The sequence below is a fragment of the Strix uralensis genome, chromosome 7 (assembly GCF_047716275.1).
Source record: "Strix uralensis isolate ZFMK-TIS-50842 chromosome 7, bStrUra1, whole genome shotgun sequence".
NCBI lineage: Eukaryota > Metazoa > Chordata > Aves > Strigiformes > Strigidae > Strix > Strix uralensis.
Window position 1 is genome coordinate 8,058,702 of NC_133978.1, and position 26,065 is coordinate 8,084,766.

General features: G+C 40.0%; 1 protein-coding gene across 4 annotated transcripts; it reads right to left on the minus strand.

The window, feature by feature from the left end:
* Positions 1-16: 16 nt before the first annotated feature.
* LOC141945774 (solute carrier family 22 member 15-like) lies at positions 17-25,656 on the minus strand. 4 transcript variants are annotated; one of them, XM_074874308.1, is made up of 12 exons: positions 25,566-25,656; positions 23,722-23,868; positions 19,868-20,000; positions 19,036-19,200; positions 17,270-17,399; positions 15,347-15,568; positions 13,603-13,743; positions 11,820-11,905; positions 7,215-7,323; positions 2,673-2,745; positions 2,012-2,175; positions 17-1,012 (listed from the first exon to the last, which is right to left on the minus strand). In XM_074874308.1, exons 1-12 carry the CDS (start codon positions 25,653-25,655, stop codon positions 1,000-1,002), a joined length of 1,473 nt encoding a protein of 490 aa, XP_074730409.1. In that variant the 5' UTR covers position 25,656; the 3' UTR covers positions 17-999. The 4 variants fall into 4 exon arrangements, with proteins under 4 accessions (XP_074730409.1, XP_074730411.1, XP_074730410.1 ...); XM_074874310.1 differs by lacking the exon at positions 25,566-25,656 and adding an exon at positions 24,683-25,253; XM_074874309.1 differs by lacking the exon at positions 25,566-25,656 and adding an exon at positions 23,970-25,253.
* Positions 25,657-26,065: the final 409 nt, after the last annotated feature.

Below are 26,065 nucleotides of genomic sequence, written 5' to 3' on the forward strand. Positions count from 1 at the left end.
ACTCATAATACAGACATTAAGTAATTTTCTTTTTAATAACAAAATTGTGTTGGCCATCAAAAAACTGTAACATTTGTGGTGCATCTCTTCCAACATAAATATATTAACTGTTAACCAAACACACACACACACAAACCCCTCGCAGGAAGAATTTCCAATTCATGTGGAAATGTACTGGATTATACACTATTACATATATTATACAATAGATGACTCGTGTTCAATAATTTCTAGTTCCACATGTACAGTTAGAACTTAATAACCTTTGTCTAAAAGGTTACTCATCCTCTCCTTTAAATGCACCTCCCTTAAAGGCCTGACATCATTTTTCCAATACAGTATTATTTTTAACTTTATGTATCTGTTCATGTACGACTGTATTAAGAAATTACTTACTCCCACAATAAAATCCATTTATTCTCCTTTCAGATCTCCTGTTCAGGTTTCTTATGCTAGACATACTAAGGCCAACAACCCATAAAAATCTTTGGTCTCTTCACATTGTGAGGTATACCATAATTTAGAGGCAAAAAACCCTCTAGAGAAAACTAGCATATACAGGATGCTGTTACTTTTCACAATTACAGCTTGCCTGAATATATACAGCCATCTAAATTTTAAATTATACACATCACTTCAATTACAACATTATAGCTTAATCTGAAGCTAGCAATTACATTTTGTAAAATAAATTAATACTTCACTTTAAGAAGTCATAGAGAAGTCCAAACATCCAAAGTATGCTCTTGTTAAGTCATTAAATTAAGGCAGAGATTTGTCACCTCTTTTCTCACAAGCTTTGATCAACTTCTTCCACCTTCTCAATCTGCCTCCACATAAAACTGTTCAACATGCTACAAACAGCATTATACACGAGTCCTCCAACATTTCCTGTGAAATATATACAGCAAGCATCTGCCCTTCAACTGTTATTGCACCTTCTCAATGAGTCTTCAATTTCCACCACAGACAGGCCTTCTGAAACTTCAGTGTTTTCTTCTAACTGGCTTGCCTGTCAAATGGAAGAAAAGTAATTATTGAAAAAGTCTACATGTCTTATTTTTCTTGTCCTATTTTATAGGCTAATATTAAATGTGAAAACCAAAATTCATTGATTTTTTTAAAAATCAGAAGTGAAATTATATTCAAAAAGCTCAAAAATTATTCTTTTTTTTCCATTTCAACTGAATGCAGTATTACTATGTATTAGGCATAAAAAGAAAGCATAATAGTGTGTATAGCATGATAAAACTGATCAAATACAATAATTACCAGATAATTAACAAGCTAGCATGTCAAGAAAAAAAATGTAAGAAAAACATATTCTTTTATATCCACACTAAGCCTTCTTAGTTCTAAACTAACAATTCCCTTCTTATAGGAATTTCCCTGCCCACTCCCTTTTAAAACTAATTCTTCTGGGAAGCCATTCCCAAACTTAGGGGATATACTCCACATTTTCTATTATACTACCTGTTGAAACAAACAGAACTTTCATTTCCCACTTCAAATGTTTTATTTAGTGCATATCAACAACAGGAAAACACTTTAAATAGCTCTAACCCAGGAGACTAATGAAGGATAAAACACTTCCTCAGCTATATATTAATTTTAGATTATGTTCCACTACAAAACATGACAAAAAAGCACAATCCAAGATATGAAAAATATGCCTAGTTGTTTTATTGTAAAAGCACAGGAATGTTGCTGAACGTATTGTCCCTGATTGTTTTAGACTGCCTTTCTAAAATTTGTTTTCCTTTAAGGAAACAAAATAGTATTCGTTTACATATTATTTAATGGAAACAGGTGAAAACTGTTAGCCTTCTTGTCTTTAAGAGCCAAACAAAACATAAATTTAATCTCTACTGAATGCAAGAGAAAAATGGCTTTAAAAACTTCATGCACACATTCATTCATGCACAATCTAAGCAATATGCACTAAATCATGGCTCCCGTAGGATAAAGGGGAAAATAATGCAAAGCTACAGTAAAAAAAAAAAAATATTACTCTGCCTCTTCGGTTTTAAGCACTTGGTATTTGGAACTCTGGAGATCTTCGATGGTCTCGGCAATTGGCTTATTTAGTGTTTCTGGCAGAAGGAGAGTCAGGAATCCTGCGGACAGTCCACTGATTCCAAACACCACGAACGGTACAGAAGGACTAAGAGATTTCTAAAATTAAAAATCCACAGTAAAAACCCAGCATTGTTTCCTGCTCTTACAATATATCACCCATATGAACTGCAGTCAAATCCAAACGACCGCAACTTCTCACTCCAGCAATGTGTGCAATTATCCATATACTGGTAGAACTAAGAAACCCAATAAACGTCCTTTCACACGAACAGCTTCATATGAAAACTTTATGTGCCTAAAAAGTCAGATATTGAGTGAGCCTTAGCAGTACCAAATACATTATATGACAATCATTTCACTAAGAAATGAAATGCTAACACAACACAGAAAATTGTTTCCAAAAAGGATCAAATACTAGGTATTTCTAAACATTTTGTTCATTAATTCTTGTAAATGAGTCAATGTTATTTAATTTTTCATAAAAACAAATTTGTCTTCAAGGAATATAGGCATATGTGGTACCAAAGTCAGCAAAGTGCTTTTGAGAGAATATAATAAATCTGAGTTACATAAAAAGTAGAAAATAATCTTACCATAGATGGCACAAATGGAGCCAAAACGCCCGCAAATCTGCAAGACATGGAACAGACACCCAAGCCAGCATTTCTGTTTCAAACAAAGGATGAAAGGTTTGTAGTTTCAGAATCCACAACTGAATCATGCATGAACATGTGGTGGCACTGTCAGAACTAACTTACACTTTTTTTTTTTAAAGTTATCAATAGTCTTCATTTAAAAAAAAATTAAAGACCTCTAGCAGTTACTCCAAAGATTTTTTACAACTAGCTGCCAGCAAGGTAAATCACACCCTTTCAAACCCCAGCAAAACCACCCTGTTGTTCAATCCTTCACAGAAGTTTGAACAAACAGAGAGGTTTTCCAACCTGCCATATAGAGCAATTTAATTGGACATCCCTGTGCTGGAAGGGGAATGATTTCAAAATCTAGCAGGATCTTCAGAGGGAAGATCCTGAATGCTATCTCCAGCTCAGGTCGTCAGCTGCAGCCTCTCTTCTGCCACCTCAGGTTGCACAGATGAAAAGTCAGTGCTTACCTCCAGATGGAAAATAGCTATCTGCCAGAGTCAAGCTTGAAAACATCTGGCCAGATGTCACTAGAGGGGCTGCTGAATTCTGTGACCCCTTCAATTTTCAGACAAGTTTAAAACAATCTCATCTAGACCGTGATAATCAAAGCATGGGTTAGAACAGCAGGATCCTCTTCAAAGATCCTCTTCAAAGAAAGTTACAAAAATCTTCAAAGTCTTTCATTTCTCAATCAAATGCAAAAATCTTCCATCTCTGTATCGCTCCTAAATATGGTATTTAACGGCCCCTTCAGAGACTGACACTGGCACCAGTCATCAGGGAGACAGCAAGAACCAGCTCATGGTGGCTGTTCTTCTCCCTACGTCTCTCAGTTGCTTCCTCTCATTCATCATCCTCAGTCACACCACCGAGCCGAGCTGCTCCTTCTCACCCTGTTTCCTTTTCTTCCTCCAAAGACAGGAAGACAGTGACAGGACTAAAGATGACAAGCAGAGAGGTGACATGGGTCACTAGTACAGCAGAACCGCCCACCTGCACGTCCCTTCCTAATGGCCTTTTGCACAGGTTAAGGGGAACAGATAGATGATGGAAGGAGCTGATGAGACACCAGTGACTTTGTCACTTTGTCACAGACAAAGCAACCTTTTCTCTCATCAGGTCCTCTTGGGAAAAGGAGAACAGCAACCCATGCTTCCTCACACTGAGGCAGTATCAACCCAAATCCCACAAGACAAGGCCAAGCACCTCCCCTTGTCAGCAAAATCCCTGAACAGATGAGAGACACCAGTGCGCATGTGAACCATTCATTTAGAAGCATCCTTCCCACTGACCCTAAACCAGTCCCTATCCAGAGGTCTGATGGCTTCTTGCTGTCTGCCAAGAGGGAGTAGGGCAAAAGGTGATTCTAAATGCAAATTGTGCCATTTCAATTCCAATACAAAATAAAAGTTGTTAGAAGACTTCGGGGTATCTTTAACTCAGTATTCAACACTTTGGGCTATGCAGAACATCACGGTATCCAAGAGGAAAAATGCATTCTCACCCAAGAACTATCAGCTGAGCCTTCCTGAGGTGCTGCACTGCCGACAGCTGACTACCCACCGCCGGTCTCACCTTACTGCCCCAGTTTTACCCCCCTCACGAGAAGACCCACTAAACCTGATTGACCGCATGTGTTCCTACCATCCCACGGAGCACAGCACCGAGCTAATGCCAGCCAGAATAGCTCCACAACCAGGGTAATCGCATCAGCTGGGGGCTTTGCTCAAGCCAGTTAGTCCAGCTGCAGCTGCCTGGCAGATTACCCGTGCCACGCAGCACGCCCCGAGCCGTGCCGCTTGCCCAGCACAGTGCCCTGAGCGGGGTACAGCCCTGCACAAAGGCAAAAACCTCTCTGCTGCTGGCACCCAAAATTGCACTACGCTCACCAAGGACTCCTGTTCAACAGAAAGAATTATTGAGAGAGCCTTGCAAAGAAAGCTAGAGGTTAAAAGGGCAGGTATTTTATAGAAGTACTAATTTATCTACCACCACTGACATTAAGTGAAAATACAGTAGTTTTCCCACTGTAGAAATCAGCAAATAAGCTTTCCAAAGCTATCTTAGACAGTCCAGTGGTCCCACTCTGATTTCACCCATCACATACAAGGATGTCATCATTTTGCAATCATCTTCTCATGAAAAAAACGTGAGTTTTTACATCTATATTACTACAGTATGATTACATTTTGTTCCCCAAGACAACCTTCCTTTTTGTCCAACATGCAACAGCAGTGATGTTTTCTATTTTTAACTTTTTCGTACCCCAGCAGGTATTTTAAAGACACATCAAAAAGGAAAAAAAGCCCAAAGCATGTACACACTCTCCAGCTTGCAGCACTTCCCCATTCCTAGCATGAAGTGTATTTGTCATTACTCCATGTACCAGTTAATTTAAAAAATATACCTACAGTCCTCATGCTCAAATAAGTAGGTTTAAATAAGGAGCAGTAACACTGAAGACATTTAATTTTTCTGCAAAACATCCAACTGGGAAAAAAACAAACAAACAAACAAAAACCAAACAAACAAACAAAAAAAAAGCCCACAAAACAAAAACCACACCACAGTTTATTCCACGTCCTCTCCCCTTTGAGTGATACATGTCTCATCACAGGGCATGCCTGAGTTCCGCTGCCAGGGCAATGTCAGGATCACTACGAAGTTTTGCAAAGACCACCAGATGGTGCTGATGCTTTGCTTTAAATTTAACACTCACCCATCACTGCTTTTCTTGCATAAAATATAGTATTTGCAGTTAAAGTACCAGAGAGGTATCAAACATATTTTTAAATGTATAAACTGTCAGATGTGAGGAATGTTCATATAGTTTAACACAACAGTTTGTCATATTATTAAACACGAGTGGTCTAATAAAGTTGCTAATTTTTTAACTGTCTTTACTCTTGCATTTTCACCGCTAGCTGGCTGTATCTTTGACACATAAAGTTACTTTTTTCCCAGAATATTAGTGCATATTCTCAAATGAAGCAGCACTTGATTAATTTTTTTTTTTTTAATCTCCCTAATCACAAATGCTTAGTTTCAAACACCAAGAGACACTACTGTAATTCCTGCTAGGTATGAGCTGTCACATACTTGGCACTGAATGTCAGCAGGACTTAGGAACTCAGAGTAACGTGAAAACACAGTGCAACAAGCAAAAGCTGAGGAATTAAAACATTTTCAGATTTAATTCTCTTGATTCGCAACTCCAGGAAAGCAGAGGGGACAGGAAAACAAAAAGTCAAAAAAATATCCACTTAAAAAAAAAGGCCTTAAAAAGGATACAAAAGTTTGTACGGGGAGAATGCAAACAAACACCCACATCTCATTTCAGTCAGCATGCTTGGGGCTTGCATATTAAACCTAAACCTGTGCCAAGAATCACAAGCTCAGTATCTAGAAACAGTCAATCCACCTCCATCCTCACAAGTTTTACTGCAAAAACTGCATTCGCAGCCTAGCTTTTATGCCTCTGTAAAATATGGTAATTTGTGAACCTCAAAAGAGAAAAAAAGCCAATCCAAGGAGTCACCCACATAATTATTTCCCCTCCCCAAAGCCCTCAGTGTCCTGGAATCAAGTCATTTACCTCACCATCCTAACTACCTCTACAGTGCTACAGGACACAGCTATCAGCTGGGACACCCTCCCACGCCACGGCAGCTTTCAACTTCCCTGCTCTCCAAAGAGGGCTCAGTTTCTGCAGCAACTAGTGCAATAGGGCTCAAATTCTGAACACGTACTTAAGAGTACCATTCAGAAAATCACATGGAACCAAAATGGGGGCGAGAAGAACAAGACTGTGTGGTATTGTATTTTCCTACCTCAGGTTGATCTTGGGACAACAAGAGAGAGAGTAACCTCACATACACTTGGTGAGAACTATGAAAAATAGTTAACTAAGGCTTTAGCTCACTTGTTCATGAATTAAATGGTGTAAAGCAAATAACTGTCATACAGAAACCATTTAAATGAATTGCATTATGAATATTTAATTAAATAACAGATATAGAAAACCACTTGCTTTTCAGCAGGCAAACAAACATAATCGTATCGGAGATGTAACTATACAGAAGGACTGTAAATAGTCCTTACTGCATAGTCTATATTTATGATGAAGTATGCATGCACTTCCACCACATCATTATGTTTGGTTTTGCACCCTGTAATTTTACTCCCAAAAATCAATAGTAGAAATGAGAAATATGGCACCTAACATTGCAGTGTAAGAAGTTGGTTTTCATATTTTTATTCCAAATTCAGACCTAGAGGAAGTTGCCACAAACAGCCCAGGAAAGTGCACTGGTGCAGAATGTGTTACTAATAGGAGAAGCCCTTCCAAGCCTTGGCAGCTGCCGTAATTAGAGAAAAAACTCATATCAATATATTTCAGGTAAAAATAGTTACAGATAAGCACACCAGCAATCAGTATCACCGTGCATGAAAAGTATTTTTATTCACCCAGGAGCTCTGTTAAATTACCTCAGTACCGTTGGGTATAGTTCAGATGTATAAATATACACGATGTTGAAAGCAGCGCTGACCATCATTTTTCCACACAAAGCTAACAAAGTGGGACTGAGGAGCAGACCTTTCAAGAAAGAGAAAACAAGCTGTAAGCATAAATAGACTGTTTTCTTACTCTTTTTCACACAATTTTGAAAACATCCAGTCCTCTTAAAAGAGACTGTCGTGCAAAAACAATGTTTCATCCATATGTTTTTCAACTAAAAGCAAAAAAGCAGTATCTCAGTTCTTCCCAACCATTTTAAGAGCTAGCATAAGAACAGATACATAAAATTGTATTTAGGACCAAGAAACTCTGACCCATTCTGGGGGGAAAATATAAACTATCACAGCTCTCAACGGACTGCTAACACTTCCAGCTCTTCAGTCAGAATACCTTACCAGGTAACTGCATCTTTTGACAGACAACATAGCCTCCTTGACTAATTTATTAGATTAAAACCATAAAAACTTTATTCACCCTCAACAGTTTATTTGCTCCCCAAGGACATCCTGTTGGGACTTAAAATGTAACAGCTTTGTAATTGGAAAGAAAAAATGTTATTGCACCCCAGCTTACTAATGGACAGAGTTTAGTTGGCTAAACTGAAGCGTGCATCTTTTAAAGTCCGAAAGAAACGTGGCTTTCATTACCCTGATTTTGGTTATGGTTATCTTTGCACCACCCATTTAAATAAAAGGAGAATTCAAAATTTTTTTTTTAAAGCATGAAGAAGAATGAATGCTCTGATTAGTTATATTTCAGGTTCTCTTCCTCGGCACTGAGTTCAGCATGTTTCAGTTTAGATGAAATGATGCTGATTAAGTAATGGGAAAGTCTGATTGCTTCTCAATTGCTTTTCTTTTAATTTTGTCCTTGAATATTTTCAGTTCTATTCATATGATCAAGTCAGATTCTATTTCAACTGAAGCAGAAATTCAATTGTACATAAAATGAAATCCAGAAAGATTGAAGAGGAGGCTGAGGGGAGACCTCATCGCCCTCTACAACAGAGAGCTGGGTATGAGGCTCTTTAACCAAGTAATAAGTGATAGAACAAGAAGGAATGGCCTCAAGTTGTGCCAGGGAAGGTTTAGACTGGATATTAGGAAGCATTTCTTTACAGAACGGGTTGTTAGGCGTTGGAATGGGCTGCCCAGGGAGGTGGTGGAGTCCCCATCCCTGGAGGTGTTTAAGAGTCAGGTTGACTTAGCGCTGAGGGATCTGGTGTAGTTGGGAACTGTTAATGTTGGGTTGATGGTTGGACTGGATGATCTTCAAGGTCTTTTCCAACCTAGATGATTCTGTGATTTAATTTCTTGAAGCGTGATGCATTTTTGCAGTTATGTATGTAATTCACGCAAAACAGATGTAACATTTTCATCCAAGTTCTCCTTTTGCTCAGTAAGGACTGGAATACTACATACACTTGCCAGATGCAAAGGTGTGAACCTGGTCCTCAGAGCCCTGCTGAGTGCCGTCAGAAAGCTGGGACATCCCTTCTCTTCCATCAATCAAACATGAAGCAATGAAAAAGAGATTTGTAATTCTCAAGTATGTTTTAAAGCTTGCTGTTTCTCTCCCAGGGAGACTTAAATTGAACACTGCATATCCATGTATTAGAAATGTAGCATTAGTGCACTTGCAAAGTTTTGGTCTTACTATTAAAACAGAAGAAAGAGTCTGTCTAGACAGAGAAATTAGCACTCAGAAGCTCAGGAGTGAATTTGAAGTGCACTGTCTTCTCCAGGTTCCCTCCGGCAGGGGAGGCCGAAGGCCGGCCATGTGGGAATTATTGTGGGATTAGAAGCATACTGGAAATTCACTGCACGTCAGCTTCCTTGTGTAAGCCAGCCCAGACGAGTCTTTATATTTTCCTCAGAGTCTCGAACATATTTTTAGCAATTCTTGCAGAACAGTCCATTATTTTCTTTACATCTACAAAATGTAATGCCGTTAAGCAGGAATGCACTTTCTGCTATGGGGATTCTGCTGACCATTTATAGGTCATTTGCTAGGTCCAGCCAAGCACGCCCATGGAGCGCCTTCAACATTTCTATTCTATTTCATCTAACACCCTTTCACTTGAATGTCCAGTAGCAGCGCTGTGCACACAATTCTGCCTGAAGCAGTACAGTCAGGGCAACTGTTTCAAACTTTGGTAAAAGGCGAAGTTGTAAGTTCTTAGTAAATTCATGCATTTGAGTTTTATTGATAAGTGATAATCTTCCATTAATTCAGCTTTGGAATTTAGAAAAGGAAAAGGAGGGAAAATAGTAACAAACGATGCTGATGCTTAACACCTTCTAGAACAGGAGTTGCTCTGTGATTAAGTTCTGATGCTATCAATGCCATTAGTAGTCTTGTTTTCAGTGCCATTATGTATATTCACCTGTCATCTTCATGAGTAAAAGTTCACTTAAGCAGTACTTTTGAACCTAAAGGAGTCTTTAAATTTGCTTCAGAAAAAACTATCCACCAAGGAAGGGCAGTTCTCAACACAAAAGGAAATACCCAACATTAGCAAAAGCTGAGGCAAAATTGATTTGAGGAACTGCAAAGTTTCTTTCTTCAGTGGAAAGCATATCAATGAAAGTCACAAAAAATTATTGTGTTCAGCACAAGCACATAAATTGAAACAGCAGTTAAAATCTAGTTCCCCCTAGACTAGAAGTCTCCTTTGCTTGCTACAGCAGAGCAAACACAAAATGCAGATGTTTCCATGCTTTACAACAGCTTTTGAAAGGGAAGAATATTACAGCTCCATTCCCCCCACGCTGTCACTCTCCCTCACCATCTTCCAATCTGATACTCACACAAATTAACTGATGAGTTCTAAGCGATAAGGAAAGATAGAGCTGAAGGGATGTATCAGTTTTTACTTAATCATTGAGAGATTTTTAGTCTCAAATTCAGTACACATCTTTAATAACAGAAATGTTCTCGGCTTATTCCACAGGGAAGATGACGTGGATCAGATTCTTATTCACAAGTCAGCAGAGTTATTTAGAAATCGAGTGAAGGTCACAGGCATGAGATGCAAGTGCCCACTTACTTATTAAAACCTTAAAATCTTTGCAATAAAATCAAGGATCTTATCAATCACTCACAAGAATGCAGACTTAGACAAACATAAGTGTTCTCCTTAGAAGCAGGAGGGTCAGACTAGAGATGCAAGAACCCTCATTTCATCCAAAGTGACTCATCTTCATCATGCTGGGAGCTGAATTCCTTTCTACTTAACTGACACAGATCACTCTGGGCAAAGAGCCACAGTAGAAAGTAAGACATTTTAATGGGGTTAAAGTCAAGTCAACTGGAAAAGGCAGAAGAGCTCCTGAAATTTAGCAGCTCTTCCGGAATTATTACCCTATCCTGATTAGTCACTACCGTTTTTCTTTAATTTTGTTTTAAAATATATAAAAAGAAGCACAAAGAGCAAACTTGTTGGAACAAAGGAAGAAACTGTCTCAACAAAAGGAGCAACAAAATATCTGAGGACTTGAATTAACACAAGCATGGCAAATAGCATTACGGGATATTTTACCTCTGTCTTTCTTCCTAAGACTCTTCTGAGATCAAATTGAAATGGATGCCAGACAGCATATATAACTTAAGGATAAGCACAACCTATAGAATGCTACCTTGTAATCACATCGCTGGTGCTCCTCAAAACACTGTTAAGGCTAAAGCATTTCTACTGAAGAGATATGAAGAAAAATACAAGCAGAGAGAGGCCGCTTCAATTTGTTAGTGTCATACAGACGTATCTTTCAGTAGGTAAAATAAGTATTAGTACAGAAAAGTTGTACTTGAAATGGAAGGAAAAGCAAAAATACAAACCCAAACAAACATAGCACTGACAATGTTAGAAAAAAAACACATCATTTGAGATGAGAAATGTACTTGATGATACTCCACTGTTACCATGAACTGTCCTCACAACTGCATAATGCAGCAATACACAGCACGAGATTGAGACAGGCAGCAAGCTTCCTGCCATCCCTATGGCTTCCATATTGCAAATCTGACAGCCATTTCTCTTTTTCAAGTACAACATTTTTTTACGGCTTTTTAGTGGTTTGGGTTTTTTATGATTAATTAAGCTTCTAATTCAGGAAAACCTCAGTTCCTATTTCTATAAATATTACATGCCACCAAACCAAATGTAAAATTACGCTTGGCAAGATCCAGTCAAATTAACTTTACACAGCAATGCAGTCTGGATATTAAATCCAGTATTTTAAGGTAAGCTGCTTAATAGTGATAAATACATGCAGTGCCAGTATTTGAGACAGAATGCGATAGCTTGGTCTGACCTTCAAAACGCCAAGGGCTTGCAAGTCAGACAAACTTAGTCAATTAACAGGGTCAAATTATGCCTGTAGGAAGTTAAAAGCAATATAGACAAGACCCTGGCTCCCTGACCAGCCCCAGAAGGAATAGACAGGGAAAGACAGAGGTATAAATGGATAGGGCTTTAGGCCCCGATATACTCAATCACAAAATACTCATAAACCTGTTTTGTCAGCTTTTATCCTAATTAACAAACATCTACTTTAGCAGCACTACATACTTACCAGCATTTGTTGGTAAAAACATGGTCAATATACAGGCAAATCCTGCAAATACCAGAAAACATGTCATAGTTTTACGTCTTCCAGACCTAGAAGGAAAAGAGCACCCAGATGAAGATGGAAACAAAGTCCTTCAGTATTTTTTGAATTTATCTTCAAAATACCAACTAAAGTACATAGCAGCATTAATAGCAGTTATAAACCTACTGTACCTTGGTAAGTGCTTCAAAAAGCTTTCCTATTTCTAGTCAAGTTTTGATTTCTAAGCTACTGAATTTGTGGCCTTGAGAAGAACCCATCTGCTTCAGCAACAAGAACGCATAGACTTTTCTTCTCTGTACTGAGCAGGCAATGGGCCCTGTCACCAAAAGGGTATTACAATGCATACCCACAAAGATCAAATTAATGAAAATGTAATTCTAATTCTTTCTAATCTGTATGTCTCTTTCACAACTTTGCATAAATATATGCAGTCATGACACACAGTAAAACTATTTTGTATACTTTTCTGTCTTATATGCATGGAAACAAGCAAAGGCTATTTCTACTGATTAATGTTTTAAAATAAAAGAGAAGACAACAGGATAGAAAATCATCAGCCCATCTCCACATCTGCCATACTTAAGTATTTCATAATTATTTGCAAAGGACCACAAATAAAGACATTCTTAGTAACAGTTTGCAGGCATGTAGAAATACTATACATGCTTGTTACTTCATGAACTCTCACAGCTATTTCTAACTACTACCCCATACTAGTAGAACTACAGTTTATCTGTAACAAACACACAATACTCGTTTTTAAGATCTTCTGAATATTTCTTGAAACAAAAAAAGCTATACTTTAAGGATACTAGTCCCTAAAACTGAATGAAAACAGAGCAGCTGGCTCATCGCGTTCTGTTTTGCATTAAGCACTTAAAACTACATATAAACTTACTTCAGGAAACCAAAAGCTTGACATTTACAATTAGTTTAACAAATTACAATGGAAAAAGAGATGTAGAAAAGGACTTGTGCAGTTTGTGGTTTAAATGCACGTCCTTGACTCACGCTTGAGGTGAAAGGTGGCTGGTGCTTTTGATTTTTAGCTCGATCGAGCTGACAGCTTTTTACAGCCCAAAAAACCCAAAAGGTGACATCCTCACCTAACTGAAGAAAATGGGCTTTCTGCCACTGAGCTCAGCGAGACCAAAGTATCATTACAAAGATACTCAAACTGAAGGTTACGTGAAACCCTGAGTAGCTCTGAGTTGCCAGACTGTTCGGCCTTTTGAAGTAAGTACCCACATAAAGGATGGCCTCCAAATACATGGACATCGATCGTTCATGCCTTAATCAAAACTGAACAGCTCTCACTTCAAAGTTCTCTTTGAAAAGTTTAAGTAAAAACGAACAATGCTGAAAACTGCTTTCAACCACAGTTGGCAAGCGGTACAAAAACAAGTCATTCTGAATAAAATACGCAAGAGAAATATAAGCTATAGATACTTAAATAACTAGGCTACTCACAATTTTTCTATAAATTCCAATTTTTTTTGAAAGCATTTATCATTGAAAAGCTCATCTCTGAGTAATTCTAAAGATGAACAAAACTAAAAAACAGTAGAGGTAGAAAATCAGAGTCCCATTTCTGTATCAACTGCAAAATCCCCTGCAGCGGAGTAAATTCCCAAAGAGTCAACACTGTTTAGAAACAGTGAAGTTCCTTACTGAGAAAAATGTTAATATTTTTCTAGGCTATCTACAAACATATGTAGAAAACTAGGAAATAAGTTTTTCTTACCAGGATTTCTCAATAAAAAACATGCAGAGAGGAAATGCTGGAACTTCTGCAAGACCAGAAAGAGCCACATTTAAATACAGATTTCCTTTTAATTCACCAGCATTTAAAGTTAGTCCATAGTACACAAAGCTGCAGACATACCTAAAAATAACCACAAAAGTCACATTACTAACATAACTAGCCTTTAGGGCTAAAAAAGTATTTAAAAGGTAAATTATGCCGAGTTATGGATTAGCTATATTGAGTTGCATGCTGGGAAGAGAACTCTTATTTTCCCCCAGAAAGGAAACAAGGCAAAGAGAATAGTTCCTATTTAAAGTAACTTCTTGAAAGAAAACAAATGCTCATATATATGCACAGCATAACTTTCAGAATTTTCTTAGCTTGCTTTTTTTCCTAGGTTATTTAGTAAATCTAATAAGTTTAACCGTAAGCAGCCAATACTTATCTGTTGCAAAACAATTCTATTAAAGAAAATTTTATGTACATCCATTGCTTAACACAGAGTGTCTTCCCCAAACCTAGGGAAGGCTTCCCCAGCAAACCTATTCTCACTTTCCTTGGAAAGAACAAAGCCCCCACATCCCTGCCCCACAAAAAACAACACTGGTTTGGAAAGGCCACCAGGTCTTACAAAGACATTTTGCCTATTCCCTAGTTGCTCCCTTAGTGTCCAAGCAAAATCTGGGCCAAGTGATGTAGAAAAAGGAAGGTTTGCCCAATACAGGGAGAAGCAGCATGTCCTCCGTCAGTCACAGCTGAGGGTGGTGCTAAGGGCTCCTGAGCAACAGCACAAGCAGATGGGTGACAAGCGCTGTGATGCCACTCCACAGCTCCATACACTGTATCTCAACAGGGTTTCAGGCCGCAAAACAGCGCTGCAACCTCTTCTTCCAGGAGGTAAGAATGCCTTCGTGCAATTGCTTAATTTACCTAGCAGCAACTTAATAGTCTAAGATGCTTCTGGAAAGGTCCTACTGAGCAAAGATGTTCCTGCCGCTCCTCCCACGTCCTGCACATCTCTGCTTACCCCACACATCAAACTACTGATTTTTCTCATCTACCTCATGACAACTGTCTCAAATGACCTCGAACTTTAAAGCAAAAACTTGTTCTTGCATTTCGGAACACAGCTGTTCCTCCAACAGATCTTAGCTCAAGCCAATCTGCAACAGCAGCTGCTGTAACAACCAACCCGACACCCTCCCCTCCGCAGGGCTTCCCTCTGCACCACCATTTATTGGTAATATATCCCCCAGTGCTTCAGGGTGATTCTTTTTTTTCCAAGTTGTAGCACTTTTCAAGACAGCACCTAATATAAATCTATGCAATCTGTATTTTACCTTACCATTTTCTTTCACTGAACCTGTATAATGTGCTTTTGGGCTCTTAATGCCTATTCTTACTCCAGGTCTCTACTGTTGCCTAATCCATCTTTCTAAATGGTTCAAATACTCATGCTCTCAGTAATTTCTGCTGCAGCTTCTCATTTCACTCAATGTAAATATGTTCTCAGCAAATTATTTCTTAGAAACTGCTTCAAAATCTACTAACACACTGAAAATGAAATAATAATGAAACATCAACTTTACAACACATCACTTTAGATTATTGTCTGCCATCAACCAGCAAATTTACAATTTAGTTTTTGAGGGAAGAATTTTTAAAAGAAAAGGATGAAAATCTTAATTGTTTCCTCATGTTTGAGTCATTCACAGCATCTCAGTGTCTTGTTATTGCGTACCAGATGTACATCAGTACGATGGTTCGCCACCGAAGGACTGGGTGTTTTATTAAGTTTAGGATGCCAGGTGCCAATTCATCCTTTCTCAAAGTTCCTGCACTTGGTTTTAATTTTAGATTTAATCTCTCTTTTCCATTTCCAAGGGCAATATATTGCAACACATCTTCAGCTTCTGCCATTTTCCCTTGGGAATACAGCCATCGTGGTGATTCTGGGAGCATACTAACAGGAAAGAACAGAAAATCAATTATGACAAGTTCATTCATATGAACACAGCACTAAAGTCAATCCTTCCATTTTGCAGATCAATTCTTAAAAAAAGTGCCAATACAAAATCCAGAGCAAAACATTCTATTTGCACTGTTCTGCACATTAAATTCCACATACTCTGATAATAATACAGTTAACCTTACAGGATTCTTGGAGATGCCTGACAAGGCAATATTAGAAATATTTAAATCTAAATCTTGACTTCTGCTGAACTGACTTCTTAAGAAATGCTACACTAGTATTATCCAGGAAGCACCTCAAATCCCAAATATCTCAACAGCACACACAAAACTTTTTTGCACAAAGTTTATTTCAAGCTTCTCGCTTATGGGAAGGGCTCTGACTTGCAGTGAAGAGAAGAGGAAAGAAAACTTACTGGGGAATTTCTTGTCAGGTGCCATTACCAACATAAGTTTTAAATCTCTTATTCCCAAGTATAACCAGAATATCCTTGTCTACCACAACTTCAGTTCACGATTCCTATTTTTTTCAGGTTGTAGAGTGTGCTGCTGCTTTTATACAAGCCATAAAATAAGGAATAGAGTATATTTAACTGAACATTTTTCTGGTACTCCTAACAGAGATACACATCCTACAATCAAACTAAACTTTCATTACTTCAGAGGATCACAGTATTTTTAGTATTCAGGGGAAGTAATTTTGTTTCCATCAGAAACAGAACACCATAAAAGAAAATATATTATGCAGAACTTTTCCTCAGCCCAGAAGCTTTGTTTTCCTTGAGTACAAGAAGACGGGGGTGGTGGTGTGTTCTTTAACATGAGTTATTTCAAGAGCAGATCTATCTAAAAAATAATTTAAATTTAAAAAAACAATTGAAGTAAAAATCAGGTTTTTTTCTATGCTGTATGCTAGACATTCTCTGTATTAATGTGTAGACAACCCACTACACTAATTATTTCTTGTGCAGCTTTAACTAGCGATCAGAAGTATACAAGGTGTATTACTTGATATGTTAAAAGAATATTTTTTTAACAACATAGGCCAAAGCTTGCACTTTTAATTTCTTAAATATTGATGAATTTCATAATAATTTTTATGATAACGTCCATGTAGGAATTCTAAATAGGAGCACCCAAGCACAACAGTGCTAGGAACAGATACAAGGGACCTCAAAAGCAAGCAGACACATAGCGTACCACGCTAAAAAGGCAATTCCAAGTGCTCTCACTTATTTCCCTTGGCACGCATGTGTCTCAAAAAGAAACTCCAAAATCCCTCTAGGATCACTTCCAAAACTTCTCAAGCGGCGAAGCCCTTTCTTGGCAGGAGGCAGTGTTCCTGGCTGACACGCCAGCTCCCAGCCTCTGGCAAGCCTTCCCTTCCCCAAGCAGATTTGTAATTGAGTTTTATTGGACAGCTGGCACACAGCTGCTCTTTGCAACGCTGCCCACCACAACTGTAACAACATGCAGAAACACAAGCTCGTCTTCTGGGCAACCCTGACCTTCTGCTTCATTTCAAACTGCTTCTTCCTTCACAACACGATTTTTCTCTTGCTTGGTTCACAAAACCATACAGAAAAATGTCATCCTTGCTTATACCACTCACAAATGATGAGGAAAAAAAAAAGATAATTGTTAAATTGCTACACAGTTTTTCTTATCATTATAATGCACGTGAACCACTTACAAAGAAAGAAGGAGGAAGATGACTCCTGGACTATTTGATACCAAGGCAAGGTAGCGCCATTGTCTTACCCAGTAACCCAGTAAAGCGTAAACAGCAATGCCAACAGCAAATGTCAAATTAGTTAACGAACCTGAAAATACAAGACCAAAACGGTGACTACTGAAACCATTGGCAAAAGAAAAAAAAACATTCTTAAGCAGAAACCTGAAATTCCTAGCCCATGATATACCTAAATAAAATAGCAATTTTATGATGTATCTTTACAGCATTTGTGAACCAGCTGGCTTAAATATATTTTGCAATCCCAATGAAGAATAGCATTGTATAAATGTAGGGGGGGTTGGGGTTTTTTTTCCCTTTCAAAAATGGTGGTACACAGCAGAGAGCAAGAAATGAACAGGAACCTACAGACTAAAGAGAACATGAAGACAGAAAGGGGAAGTGTTGAGCGTGAACGATTTATTTAGGTCTATTAAGGCAATCTTGAATAGAGGTGGCAGGCTGGAACAGAAATTGGAAGTAATTATAAAAGTACAAGGACTGAGTTCAATACAAAACCAGCTGCAAGCCAGAGGTTTATTGCAGCAGACTTCTGATGAACAAGCATAAATAAAAACGTTAAAAATGGGGTCAACTAGAACTCGAAAAGCCTAACAACAAACCCTCTGCAGACTAACACAGAAGATCTTGTACTAACCCAGAAGGTCTCTGCTATCACCCACAAAGCCTAACTCCCAGCCAACACCTAGAAGAGCTTCTTCAGCCCTGCTGAGCTGCCTCCAGCAGCTCCCTCTCCTTCAGCCCCTGATCAGTTGTCCAGCACCTCTTTCTCAACAGCTGAGCAGAACTAGAATAAAGCATCTAGAGCAACAAGCAGCAGGAAACGGACTGTCTCTTCGGTCCATCAGGAGGCTGGCCCTGCAGGGACAAAGGCCAGGGAGAGCAGAGAGAGACAACAGGGCAAGGGGGAAGGAGGGGTGGGAGAGAGAGAGAGAGGACGTGAGTCAAAAAAGTGAACCCAGGAGAAGAAAATTCAGCACTTTTTGAAAAAAAAAAAAAAAGTGGAAAGCTATAACTAAACACAACTGTCTCCTACATTCCCAGGAGTCCATAGAAGAAGTAAGAAAATAGTAGAATGAGGTAACTGAAGAAATGAGAGAGAAAAATATGCTTACAGCCACAGCAAGTCATCATTTGGACCAAGTTTTTCCCCATGTTGTGCTAGCCAAAAAGGTGTTACAGTCTGAGCTACTCCAGCTTTACAACAGTCTGACGTGCAAGTGTTAAATTTATTTTAAGCCTTGGCAGTGGCATACAAAAAAGGACATTTAAAAATACTGGACAGTCAGCACATTCAGCAGCAGAAAAAATACTATCCTGGCACTAAGTCACTTTGTGGTGCAGGGAAACTTCCAAACACTTTGAAGAATACCTTCCTAAGACACCATACAGCACTGTTCTGAAGTTGGCAGGATCTGCCAAAACATGTATTATTTTTTAATGTAATGCCGTGTACAAATTGAGAAATTTTAGGAGTCAATGTACTAATTTTAAAACATCAGCTTTGCTATTTATCAAACAAACTCAATCCCATCTTCCTTATTCAGGCACCTTTCCCACACAAATTAGAAACTGGGTGACTCACATCACACTTTTTGACTTACGCTACAAACTGATTTTACTTGGCACGAATGTACAATGTAAGGTACTGACAGTCAGAACAATACGTGGCACAGTAATAATGATTAAATATTCCCAAATCCCACCTGTAAACGACCAAAATGATTTTCCTACGTATTCTTGTGTTAGGACAAAAGACACAAGAGCCATTCCACCATTCACAATTCCAACAAAAAAACGCGAAACTGCAAAAATGTCATAATTCGGAGCTAATGCCGTGACATACCCAAAAACGACATCAAAAAAGAGACCTGCAGAGAGAGAATAAAATGTAATTAGTATTTACGCTATGCAGCTTGAACTCATAAGAAAGAGAGGGACCACAGGCAGTTACTGACTGTAATGAGTAGTCTATAGTACTCGTCTCTAATCTCTCGCATTTGGCTTCCTGAAATCACACCATATGAAAATCACAATCATTTTCAAGTCACACACTTGAGGTGTGCAATGCCAAAGATGATGTTTCCTTGAGACGATGTTGTCATTCAACACAAAAATCCTCTGGCTGCAAATGCAGCTGGAAAGCAAAACACCAGGACATGAGTAACCCACTCTAAAGATGTTCAGGTAAATCATCCTCCCCCTCCAAAAAAAAGGCAAATTATTTTTATTGGGAACAGTATGGTTGGGCAGTGTGTGGAATACTGTGCTCCAATAGTGACAGTCATAGCAAAACCAGGTTATTTTTTATCTCCCATCGATACTCCAGTGACCGTTACGTTGCTCAGCGCACTCATACTAACCAATTTTAGTGCTGCTCTACTCAGAGTGAAACGCTTACACAGATCACTGACTCCATATCATGGACAGAGCAGGTGACCCACGGGCAGCCTCCAGGTAGGGTGGCCCACAGGCAGAAAAGAAAGAGATGATGTTATCCATGTAGAATGCTTAAGAAAAACCTTTGAAAAACCTTACCTGAGATATACACTGGTTTTCTGCCCAGTTTATCTGACAAAGGGCCAAATGTGATATTTCCAATAAGCAATCCAGCAAAAAATAGGGAAGATGCAAGGCTTACTTTGTAGGCTTCTTGTTCGATTAGGTACCACTGTCAAAAAAAGAATCTCCTTATTGTTAAAAGTATTAACACCAAGTTGCTGGCTTCCTCGAAAAACTATCAGAATTCTTCTCTTGCCACTTCCCACTTCTTGCTTTATATCCAATTAGAGTTTTGTTCAAAGTTGTATAGGTAAGCCAGCAGTAGTCCTATTTTTTCTTCCCTAACAGAGTCTCACATCTACTTTCTCTCCTCCAAGAAATTTCATTATAATACATTATAAGCTTTTAACTTGGTAAGTATAGTTAGTTGCACCCCAATTCCCAAGCTTTGGCAAGGCAACTTATCTTAAGATACTAAAACAAGGGAAGTCTGAAATGTTAACAGCTTAGCCATTTCAACATTGACCAAGCGTAGCTATTTCAATGAACAGGTAACAAAAATTATTCATTCGCAAGAACAGCGCATGTTCACTACTGCAGTACTTCAAGAGTTAATGCTGTGCAGCTATGCTTCCTGAAGCAAGAGTAATCCCTGGTGCCCTTCCTCATCATATACATGTTGAATTGCTGAAGAGAATCAGGAAGGGATTACAGAACGATGTCCTTGTTTATAATGACTACTCTTTGATATTTTATTATCTTATTGCATACATGCATTTATAATCAAAAGTCAGAAATAAAGATGGGTTTCGTTATAAAACGTACTTTCTACCTCATTCAGAAGCTAAACTAAGGCATCATAACCAAAAACTGGCAGAAAAGAAAATCAGCTGACAGCGAGTTGAAATCGGAATGAAACTTATAGTATTTCCTGACGGAGCAAGGCACACAGACAGCTTATGCAACCCCTCTGCTACGAACAAGGAGAATCAACACTCATAGAACATTGCTGGCAGCATGAAATTGGGAAAGAATGGCAATCAGAAAATCCTAATGATTTCCCAGGAAAAAAATTTAACTGATTCAATGCAAAGCTTTACCCAAAGAAACATTTAATCATTATTTGAGTATTTCAAATAATTCCCAGTGTATTTACTGGAAAATTTACTTTCAAAAAAGTAGATGAGTGTCATGCTGACTTTTTAAATGACATGTGCAGTATGTCCTTTGGGAAAAGGAAGATGGATCCTAATCCCATTTGCTTTTTTTTAAACAAAGTAGCTGGTTTAAAAACAAACAAATAAAAAAGCCTAAGAGAAGAGGCCCATGACCAAAATCCAATACATCAGACTAGGACCACAGCCCTGAAGTGTCTGCCTTGAACTAATATAGAACCACAAAGAATATTAGGAATCTACTGAAACTTTTACTTATAGCAATCTCAAGAAATGTGCTTTTACTCAATCAGAACTCACAGTGGCAAAGTACAGAGAAGACATGGCTCCATGCACCCCGTAACCCACCAGTTACCTGTCCTCTCCCCATCCAGGAGCCCACAAGATGCAGGTCGCAGGGGCGGGACAAGATTTAACACGATCACAGGATGCCTTCTTTAGTCCAATGTACCCAGTGTTCCAGCAATTCAGAGTTTTGGGGGACTTCTGGATACCCTGGGAAAGTAAAACTCCTGTGCAGCAGCACTTGCAACAGGTTTCTACTATACCCCACTGGGTAGTAGATTCTACCCTATCACACTAGATAAGGATGTAGCCCCAAAACTTATGGTTTCTTAACTTTTTGAGGAGACTTCAACAATTAAATATTCCTGGGCAGGAATCCTCAGGAAACCTCAAATATAAAAATATCACAGCATGTACTCTCCAAGGCACAGAGCACTGCTGGCATAAGTCCTTCCTCTCCGTGCTAGCATGCCACAGCATACAAATCTCAAACTCCCAGTTCTTGTCTGCAGACTGTTTCAGGCTGATGCAAGAGACAAAACAACTTTACGGTCCTGGATGTGGCTGTAAAAATCAACTTCCCAAGGTAAAAGATGATTTCTACACCAAATGTAGGACATTCCTGAACTCACCTTCCAAAGCATCATTACTTGTTAAAGCAGGGGACTGAGTTGATGCCAGACCAAGAAGTAAAACTGCATTCTCCATGAACCAAGCCTGAGCTATTATTTACAAAGTCTTAGTTACACCAAAATTAATTACAAGGATTAGTTCTTGAAGCAGAACTGAAGAGCTGCTCTGCAGCACTGTTGACCTCCAGAACAGAACAGTGCCCCTGCCAAACCAGAACAGAACTGAAAATATTTACAGTTTAAGCTCCATCACCAAAATAAAGGAAATAAAACTTTACAAAAGCAGCTTCCTCTCTCAGGATAGAACAAGACAAAAGATCGCTTTCACAAACTGCTACTTGTGCTGCTTAGCGTGTCACTGGAAGATGCTCGTATTTTAACAAGTCTGATATAATAATCTGTGAAGAATATAACTTTTAAAAGAATACATCTATCTACTTTGTTTGCACAAAAGGAACTTGTTAAATATTTGTCAAAATTAACTGTAGCTTGCCAACAAAAATGCTGCCAGTTTTCCTATCACCAAAACAGACATCCTCTCAGCTCTTTAAATCCACGTGGCAGTTTGATTTAGTTACCAGACCACTAGCATACAGCAAAAAGTTAACCAGCATCTAAAGATTCCATGAAAAGACTATTAATATAGTTTTAAACATTCTAAAGTTACTGAAATGAATGAAAACATAAATTTGTTTTGTTGAGTCTTGAGAACTACTACATGTTTTGGAAATAGGGACACCAACTTCCGCATTTACAAACACAGTATTAGTTAAAAGTTGCTGATTTCTGATTATAAATTAAGCACTGCCCTGTATCACGCGTCCTGCTAAGACTCTGAAAGTGAAGGGTGATCTTGGAAAACAGGCTAATCAAAAAATGTTTTTCTGACAAAAGATATGATCAATATTGCATCATTCCTTCTGATGTATAGTCACTACATTTTTCCAAGATAAAACATTACACTGTCACATTTGGCATAACGGGAAGGAAGCAAAAATTTGGTATCAGCTACACCAAGTGCTAACCTGCCTTATACGAGTTTACTGACAACCGCTCCAAGAATCCCATCAGCAGGACTCTGACAGCTCAGCTGCAGGCCAAGCCACCCACGCAGCCTTTTTTTCTGGCACTGGCAGCGATGCTTCAGTCACTTGCACTTGCCTGAGTGATTACAGCCCAGGGACCAGCAAAAAGCAAACGCAGCCTCTGGCACAGAATTCACAAGGCGTAAGGATGAAGGGTCAAGCTTCTGACCCACTCAGCAAACTTCAATCTGTTTCATCTCCCACTCTCACCACGCATTAAAATACCCAGACATGTGGTGCACGAGTTTCATTTTCATACTAGTTTTAATTTTTAAGATGTATCTTCTCTGAGAAACTAATGCAACTCATGGTAAAGCTCACACGCACAGCAGATTGTGCAGACAGGACAAATTGAACTTTTTCTTGATATAAAACAGACATTAGGAGGAGTTCATCCTAAATTCCATAAACTGTAGTTAAATGACCATTCTTCACTAGTAATGAGATTCTAAAACACCTGAAAGTAAACTGAAAACAATATAAACAGGATACAGACAGTTTAACGTAAGTTAGTATTAGATTTATGTTACAAAAGCTAATCATTTAGTCATACACTTTCAGATTTTAAAATAAAAGAGCCAGATGGGTGGGTTCCAACACTTTTTAACAGTATAAGCAAAACTTTACACTAAGCCCTCCTGAGCTTTTACAAGCGCCACGTGGCAGAAATCCCAGGAAGAGAAGAAATGGTTAGGCGTGACGGAAGTACTTGCCTCAGTTACTATAGACGTGAAGTTGTCCGCAAAATGGATACGCTTGGCCAGCTCAGCTCTGCTCGTTCCAATTCCTTCTTGGTCTATGTGATACTCGGGCACAGCTCCCACAAGCACAATAAGCATTGACTGACAAGCCACGTATACCTTAAAATAAGACACAATCACTTACCATAAAAAGTCCCAAGGAGACCTGATAGAATACTGTAAGCTCTTCATTAAGCTAACAATTAACAGTGTCCCTTTACCCAGCATCACAAACAGAATGCAGTCAGTCTACTACGTTTAAATCCCCAGATGTGACCATTGAGGCTGTTGGGAGCAGCAGGTACCACACCAGAGATACCAGTGCACTTTGAGTGAAAGCTTCATCTTGATGTGCCTCCTTTCTGCTGCAAAGTTGTTCAGTTTGTTCTTGCAGTCTTGTGGCCAGGCACAGGAAAGGAAGATTTTAAGAACTTCATCACAGTTTCATAGCTGAGATCTAACACTTAGACCAAGATTATTATTATTATTTTAAAAAATAATAATTTACTTACTATACTCAAAGAATACAACCTATAGTGACAAGTCAAAAAAAAAAAGAAATCTAAGATTGTATTTTTAAAAGTCTCTGCTAGTTCTTTCCATTGCAGAGACTGAAACCTTAACCTGATCATTAGAAAAACTAGAATGTGCAGGAATAAAAACATTTTCATAAAGAAACCCTTATAGGAATATTTATCCATCAACATGGGCTTCAAGATGTTTTGAAAGTCTTCCGGGCTTTGCACGTGTTTTTATTTTTTCTAACTTAAAATAACATTATCCTTAAGCATACCCACTCATTAGTGGTTTTTTAGCACATTACCACTGACAGACAAGTTTTGAATCTAGACCGGCTTCCTTCATTGCACCCCAAGTCTTTGGTGGTGCATCTGGCTGGACGTCGTTTTAATGTGCTATTTTATCCCGTGCTTACCTTAGACGTTCTTGCAGAAACAAGTTATAAACAAAAACCTGCAATCGGCACCATCTCCCGCCCTCACAACAGTGTTTTAATTCAAAATGCAGAACTGCACTGACAGGAGGAAGCCTGTTAGGAAGAAACTAAGCGAGTGAAACATGTTTGCATGCGGGGGTGTGGGCACTATTTAAAGCCGGCACCCTGCATACCGCTTTTCACAAGAGGTTTTAAAAAAAAAATAAAATAAACCACCAAAAAAACCCCAGTTGCTGTGGTTACACTCCCATTTCCTTCCACTCCGCAGAAGTTTAAAAGGCGCTCTTCGAGAAGCGGAAGATGCGCATAGAAATAAGGAAAACGGACCGTCAACTCTGAGAAGTTAAGCACGCAAGACAGTACCGAGGCGAGAAAAACGTTTGAAAAGCGACTTGCAAAAGGAACAAAACCCAGCAAACCCGTCCCGAAAGGCCCATCAAACCGCGCGGGGCTCCGGGAGAGCGTTTGCCACAGCCCTGCCGGGGAGGGTCCCTGCCGCGGGCCGGCACCGGCGAGGGGGAAGGTGCCGGGGGGCAGCGGAGCGGGGGGCAGGACCCCCGCGGCCCGGCCGGCCCCGGCTCTGCCACCGGCCCCGGGAAGGATGCCCGAGCCCCCCGCGGCGGGGCGCGGGTCCCCGGCGCCAGGGCCAGCCCGGGCGGGCGGCGGGGCGAGCGCGGGGGCCGCCGCCAGCCCAGAGACGCGCGCTGGCCCCGGCTCTTTCCCCCGCTCCTCCCGGCCCGTCCCGCCGCCGGGATGCTGCCGGGGCTGCGGCGGGCCCCGGGGGAGGCAAAGAGAAACCAACGCAGCCCGACCCCAACCGAACCAAACACGGGCGCGGGAGAGCGCCGCCCGCCCGCCTCACCTGCAGCAGCACCAGGAGGGCGGTGAGGCGCCGCTGCCCGCCGCCGAACTCGCCCGCCGCCCCGAAGGCCTCCTCCAGCCCCACCGCCATGGCCCGCCCGCCGCCACGGCGCTGAGCGGAGCTGCGGCCCGGCCCCGCCCCGCCGCTCCCCCCGCTGGCACCGGCGGCCCCGGGGCTGAGGGCTGAGGCCCGGGGGGGAGAGACGGGCAGTGCCCGAGCGGCCGTGCTCCAGGCAGGAATTATCCACTAATTAAAAAAACAAACACAAAAAAACCCACCAAAAAAACCCAAACCACAAGTGATCCAGAAGAAGCCCGGCGTGAGCTGGGCAGGGCGGGGAGCACCAGCAGGTGGTGGTGGGGAACTGCCTCACCGCTACTCCAGGAGGAAAGGGCGACCAAGGTGCCAGGTTGCGCAAGGTGGGGTCCGAGGGGAGGGGGCGGCAGTCGCCCCTCCAGCGAAAAGGCTCCCGCAGGAGAGCGGCAGGAGAGGCCCCAGGG

Coding starts and splice junctions, on each gene's coding strand:
- LOC141945774 (XM_074874308.1), bottom strand. CDS start 25,655: ATGGCGGTGGGGCTGGAGGAGGCCTTCGGGGCGGCGGGCGAGTTCGGC. Junction 2,746..7,214: donor CTATACCCAACGGTACTGAG/GTAATTTAACAG, acceptor TGTTTGAAACAG/AAATGCTGGCTTGGGTGTCT. Junction 2,176..2,672: donor CTCCATTTGTGCCATCTATG/GTAAGATTATTT, acceptor TTTTAATTTTAG/AAATCTCTTAGTCCTTCTGT.